The sequence below is a fragment of the Drosophila innubila genome, chromosome X (genome assembly GCF_004354385.1).
Source record: "Drosophila innubila isolate TH190305 chromosome X, UK_Dinn_1.0, whole genome shotgun sequence".
NCBI classification, from domain to species: domain Eukaryota; kingdom Metazoa; phylum Arthropoda; class Insecta; order Diptera; family Drosophilidae; genus Drosophila; species Drosophila innubila.
In genome coordinates this window covers 28228261-28234836 of record NC_047626.1, presented here as the reverse complement: position 1 = coordinate 28234836, position 6576 = coordinate 28228261, and the positions used below count along the sequence as shown (strand labels likewise).

Below are 6576 nucleotides of genomic sequence, written 5' to 3'. Positions count from 1 at the left end.
TATTGTATTGAGTACTATGAAAAGTGCTCTAAAACTTTTATACTGTTCAAATATCATCAACAAAGGTCTTTTCAAACGTAAAGAATTCAAAAACTTAAATTATTCGACTAAAATTAAAAAAATTTTGAATGGTGTACTACTGTTATATAAATGCAATGCGATCGTATTAAATTTGTTATTGTCTGTGATGCGAGTGTTATACTGTAACACTACAACGGGTTCTCTTTCCCGTTCAAATATTTGGTTGCTTCACAATATAACATTTATTTTGTCCTACCCTACCTGTAAACAGAAATATGCCTTGGTTGCTGTAATATATTTGGCTCACAAGTGTCATGCGATTGTTATACTTTTCCTACACAACTGTTATATGCTTAAAAAGTTTACAGCTGTCATACACTTAGAGGAAAATATTACAACTTCGATACAATTTTTTTATACAATGGTAAAACACTAATTATACAACTTTTATACAACTGCTCTACGACTGTCATGCACAGCTGCTTTTCGACTATCATATGATTCATTCCAAATTGTTATATAACTGTTATACAACGGAAATTAAATTTATTTTAAGCTCACACAATTAAATAGCAATAATATTACTTATCTAACAAATGGTCGCATTGAACTACCAAGCCAGACGGTGACCCAGGCTGTCAGAGTTGTCAAATGAATTATTGCAAACATGTGCAAAAATCTATCAACAAAATCCAAAAAAAAAAATATAAATACATAAATATGTACAATATAAATGTACGAAAACAAGCAGACTCGAAGAGTTCGGACAACGTTTTATATGCTACACCAAAATGCGAGCGAGCACACGAGTAAATGATTTATTGATAATTATCAACTTGAACCTTGTCACAAGAACAGTGAGGCGAGCTTATAGCAAACCAAAGACAAGTCATTTTGGGGTTAACTTTTGATATTAGCAATAATTAGTTGAGCATTTTTTTTTAGGTGCTTAAGGAGTAGGAAACCCTTTAAAATTGAAAGTTGATTTCGTTTTAGCGATAGACTGCTGTGCCTGTCTGCCAAATATTTAAAGTACGACTTTCCTTTTCCATCTGCTGGCAGCCGATTGAGACGACGCTGTATCATCATTATGACTGTGGTTCGTTTGTCTGTTTACGCATCAGCGGCCTTCCTCTGCGTGGAGTGGATTGTCATCCTGGCCTTTGAGCCTCTCCTTTTTATCAGCGCATTATATTAATGATCATTTAATTAGCATGTCGGAATCCATTAAAATGATTGATATGGCTATGGAATCGAAAGGGCAAAGGAGTAATACAAAAAAAGAAAAAAGCATAAATAAATAACACTGATCAAGTGGTATACGAGTACATCCGATTACGTTTCTATTTCCCATTTATTGCAGTCATGAAAGTGCATTTCAATAATAGTAATAGTAATACAATAAAAACCAATTACAAATAAACTATATATATTATTACATAATATTTTACGTAGTCCGCCAATTCTGTTTATTGCCCTTACACATGCATGTCTCTTCTATTTTGTTTTGCTATTTTCAGTCGCATTCATTTTCATTACAGAGACAACAACTTCGAATGCAAATGTTATAAAACATTTCCATTGACTTTAACATCCCGAAATCAAAATTCTCATGAACACTTTAAGCGCGCCTAAGGCGGTTTTAACACTGTGCAACAAGTTCTAAGTCCATGAAATAAAAGTTAGCCTCAAAGTGTTAGAGTTAATTTTTTTCAAATGCCTCTGAACCTAAGTTTTTGACTCAAATCAGTGTGCTTCATTAATAAATAGCTATGTACACGTGTGTATATCACTGCGGACGACAGTTCGCGAAGGGTTGCGAAAGGCGACAAGCAATATACATATACATAGAGAAAATAATCCGTACTAAAATTAAATTGGAATGAACTCGAATTAAGTATTTTCAATACTTAAAGTTTATACTTTATATGAGTAAGAAATAATGAAAATAAGTTTACAAATTCTTTAACCAAAGAAGAACAAAGAATCTTGAATCAAGTAAAACTCTTAAATTACTAGAAATGAGTGTGAAAATTCTTAATATAAGATCGGGGCTCCGGCTCGACACATAGATCAAGTTCGTCAAATCTTGAATTGAGTTTATTAATTCTAACATAATTTTTGTGTTCGCTTACTTAGAATTCTCAACTGGTTCTAGCTTGCCAGCAATGAAGAGTAGTTATTCGGACACCCAGAACTTAAGCTATGACAGAATATTTTCTGTTATTAGTCTTCACTTGCTTTCACACTAACTGAAAGCTTATAACACCCACGGTTATGATTTAGATAACTTAATCAGGTAGCGTGAGGTAATACCTTTTTCAAGAAAATTTCATACATACATATCAATCAAGTGTACACGATTTTGACTCAAGTTTGCAGTATACTTAAATAAAGAATTATATTCAAATTTGAACATATTTTGTTACTCAGTTTCAGATATAAAAGGACTTGAATCAAGATTGAACTGTATTCAAATCAAGTACGACTTAAAGTTATTTTAAGAATTAAAATACTAAAATACTTAAATTTCGTTCTTAATTGAAATTGAAATCCTTGACTTCAGTATTTTCATTCTTAGTGAGAAATAAATCACGTACGAAATACTTGATTTTTTCCCTCTGGTTTACAGGTAATTTGGAAAATTGTAATGCAAATTTCAATAAAGTTTTCAATTTTCGATTGATAACCAGTGCTGCCAGAACTTTGGCAGTTAAAATAAGCAAGAAATGAAAATAAATTAAAATATAGAAGACGAATAGTAGGTAAAAAATAGAACACGACTACAACTGACTACTGACAAAGAATTTTAAATACGTATTTATTTTGGCAATGAAAATTTAGCTTTGCTTTGTTGGGTGGTGTAAACAGCGTCTAAGCCCCATCTCTATTAATTGATAAGATTTATTGACACCTCGCACCCGATCGTTACAAATTGACCTTTGGTGATGACTATGACGACGTCGCTGCCTGTACCGCAACTGCGTCGCAGAGAAACGAGCCCCTCGGGCCACCTACTACATTAACCAGCCCTCACTAACATGCCGCTGCCCACAATACGCAGCCTGTTGCGAGTTCGATCAGCCCGCCCATTCGTGGGCATAGCGAAATCTCGCAATTTATTTACAAACTCATGCTCACGATTCCAGTCCCAGTCCGTTTTAATGGGGGGAGAGAGACAGAGAGGGAGACCGACGTCATGTATGTGGATGCTGCCGAATCGACTGATAACTTTTCTCTAGGCAATCCCCCCCTTGATGGCACATTATTTCTACGCTTGATGACGATGTACCTAGATTAGACGACGTTATTGCGATTTTGGTGGTTCGGCTTTCGGCTAAATCTGGAACACTTGCCCTTGCCAGAGATGTGTTCAAGGTGACGCCAACAGCTATCGTACTGCTGTAGTCTTAGTAGAATTGTCGCACACAATAACAACAAACATCCTACAATTGTAAATGGTCATATACAGGGGTGCCACAGAAAGCAAAATCAACCGAAAATCTCCGAAAACTCCATACATTTTAAAGAGATTTTCGGTTGGTTTCGTTTTCTGTGGCACCCCTGATATTAAAGTTGTTCTTCTTCCAATTTCATGACCCACATATGTATGTAAAGGAACAGTTTCTGAAGTCATCTGATTCATAGGGTTCCGGGTTCTCGTCTTCAAGACAATAAAGGATGTAGCTGTCTTTTATCATTTTATTTGTTTTTTTAATTATCGAATATCGATTTAAGACATGTCAACCACTTAATTTTAAGTCTTCTAGGTGATACATTTATTATCTACACTTCCACTTTTATAAAGTATAACCGATCAAGAGAGGTCTTGCAAATAAAGCCTAAGGCGTCTTTGAAAACAAAGCCCAAAGAAAATCTACTATCTTTAGCTTAAATATTTTCTACTTATCAAATCTTTTAGATAATAAAAGTGTGTACAGATTTAGTAATCCGATTCTATACATTCTACATTCTATATATAAAATATAAAAATTAACAAATTTAAGAAATGATAAATTAATAAAATTTCTGGATTAGATTTATAGATAGTAAATACATTCTTAATTCTTTGTATTTTGAATAACTTCAAAGTTTATTGTCCGATCGTGATGAAACAATCAGATTATATGAGGACTATATGCTATATATCAATTTCATATATGTAGCTTTGGTCTTGTAATTTGTGTTGCTTTGAAGGTTCGAAAGGAACGTGATCAAATTCTAAAGCACTCCTGATCTATGGGCACACTAAATATGAGAGTTTTGTGAGCTTAAATGTAATGCAAAGAATGTCATTGCCACAAACTTATGACTCCATGTACCCATTGTCGACCGGGTCTGAAAGCAAAATTATATAAAATTAAAAATTCTTTATTGTTATTGAAAAGTGGAGATAGTCATTGAGTTTAAGGTATTTGCATCAATAAACATTTAAGACCTAATCTTAAACATTTTTAAAAGTTAAAAAAAAAACCCTAAAAGTACCATATAAAATGTTAAGAAGTTTAATTATCATACTACTCATAGCTAGTGTCATTCGTTATTCTCTCGGGGGGAATATGATGCAATCAGTTACCCCATGCAATTGCTCCAGTTGTAAGTATTATGCTTGAGCCTTATCGGTCAAGTGCAGCCTTTACTTACAACGAAGTGGGAAAACGTCCATATGTGTGCGTATGTGTAAAGATAAGACCAGCACGTGATTCTAGGCAGCGCGGATGTGGCACAGACCCTTTGATAAAACCACAGAAAACCCAAGTAAATATACTATATGTACTCGTACATTGGAGGGTCTTAAATCAAACGCATTTCCTTCAATTCCATTGCCAATGACTGCAAGTGGGGATCCTACATTGATAGCTGATTAGGTGACCGGACAGGGGCGTTGAAAGTGACGATAGCTGTGTTTTAAAAAACAACAAAAATGCTATAAATCAAATAGCAAATAAGAATAACATATAGTATATATATATATATATACATATATATATACCCTAGATGTGAATATTATGTAGCAAACAATTTGATTGTGATTTCTCCCGTTTCGTTCGGCGGATCTATAAATGTGTGTCGTCTGAAACAGCAACGATTCAATAACATCTCGTACTGCCAACCGAGCGGTACTTTCAAGTCAACCCAATATAGAATTATATATATTTTTTATATTTTTTTCTGGTTTATTTATTAAACCCTAAGATGAGAATCCTTCAGGAGGTGAATAATATAATTTTAAAAATATTAAAACTGTGATTTAAAAAGCTGTGTTTGTGTTTAGCATCAAATCCATTTGCTGGATCCTTCGGAGCTGATGCGTCCAGAGCCCACGTTTGCCGACAAGAATCCCTCCAAGTTCCGTGACTATAGCGTGGACATAGAGGATCCTCTCAAGGAACGTGTTCGTCGAACATATCGTCAGATGCACTTGAATCAAACCGTCGACTTTGTCAATGGTAAGTGCCGAGATCCTCTGTCAGAAAATGCCACAACTTTGTTCTACCTGTGATTTCTTTTTAAGGACGCCGTGCTCGCTGGCTAAAGTTCAATACGATTAAGATGACCGTGCGCCAGGCACTGGAGAAGCTTAACGATTTGGTGGATGAATCGGATCCTGATCTGGACTTGCCCAACATAATACATGCTTTTCAGGCTGCGGAGCGTGCACGCTTGGACTTTCCCCAACACGATTGGCTGCACTTGACCGCATTGATTCACGATCTCGGCAAGATCATGGCCTTTTATGACGAGCCGCAATGGGCAGTCGTGGGCGACACCTTCGCTGTGGGTTGCCGCTGGGGCGACAGCATTGTCTATCGGGAGGAAAGCTTTGAGGGTAATCCCGATGGTGAGAATCCCAAGTACAACACCGAATACGGCATGTATGAGCCCAACTGTGGTGTGGACAACTTACTCATGTCCTGGGGACACGATGAGTACATGTATTCGGTGCTCAAGCACAACAAGACCAAGCTGCCTGATGTGGCATGCAACATTATACGCTTTCATTCCTTCTATCCGTGGCACAATGGCGGCGACTACAAGCACCTCGAGGCGCCCAAGGATGAGGAGACCAAGAAATGGGTGCTCATCTTCAAGTATGTGAATTAACATTGAAAAATCATTCAAATAACGATAACTATGACACTTACTACTCATTTGATTACAGCCGCTACGATCTGTATACTAAGAGCGAGGTTGTTCCCGATATTGATGCACTGTGGCCCTATTACCAGACATTGATTGACAAATATCTGCCTGGTGTTCTGGAGTTTTAGACAATTGTATATTATACCTATAAACATATTTACCTACTTACATATATTGCCAGCATAATTCTTACATTTACAATAACTTTATAGTGCACTTGATGTACCTTGAAAGCTGTTCACTACTGGTCCTTAAGAATATCATGATACATCTTTATAAATACATACATATTTTATGCTATTTCACAAAACTCTGAGTATTCAATTTGCTATCAATAATACAATACTTTCTTGCTCATAACAACCCTGGAAATTATTAAGACTCAAGAAAAGTTTCGATTTTAGTGTGAGA

General features: G+C 35.8%; 1 protein-coding gene across 1 annotated transcript; it reads left to right on the top strand.

Moving 5' to 3' along the window:
• The first annotated feature begins 5119 nt into the window (after window positions 1–5119).
• Window positions 5120–6475, top strand: LOC117779823 (inositol oxygenase). Its single transcript, XM_034616147.1, has 4 exons — window positions 5120–5235; window positions 5297–5471; window positions 5537–6113; window positions 6185–6475. The coding sequence occupies exons 1-4, from the start codon at window positions 5218–5220 to the stop codon at window positions 6291–6293; spliced, it is 879 nt and encodes a 292-aa protein (XP_034472038.1). The 5' UTR covers window positions 5120–5217; the 3' UTR covers window positions 6294–6475.
• Window positions 6476–6576: the final 101 nt, after the last annotated feature.

Bases quoted from the DNA above. Each gene is read 5' to 3' on its own strand.
- LOC117779823 (XM_034616147.1), top strand. The intron at 5,472-5,536 runs GTAAGTGCCGAG...TTTCTTTTTAAG, and splicing joins AACCGTCGACTTTGTCAATG to GACGCCGTGCTCGCTGGCTA. The intron at 6,114-6,184 runs GTATGTGAATTA...ATTTGATTACAG, and splicing joins AAATGGGTGCTCATCTTCAA to CCGCTACGATCTGTATACTA.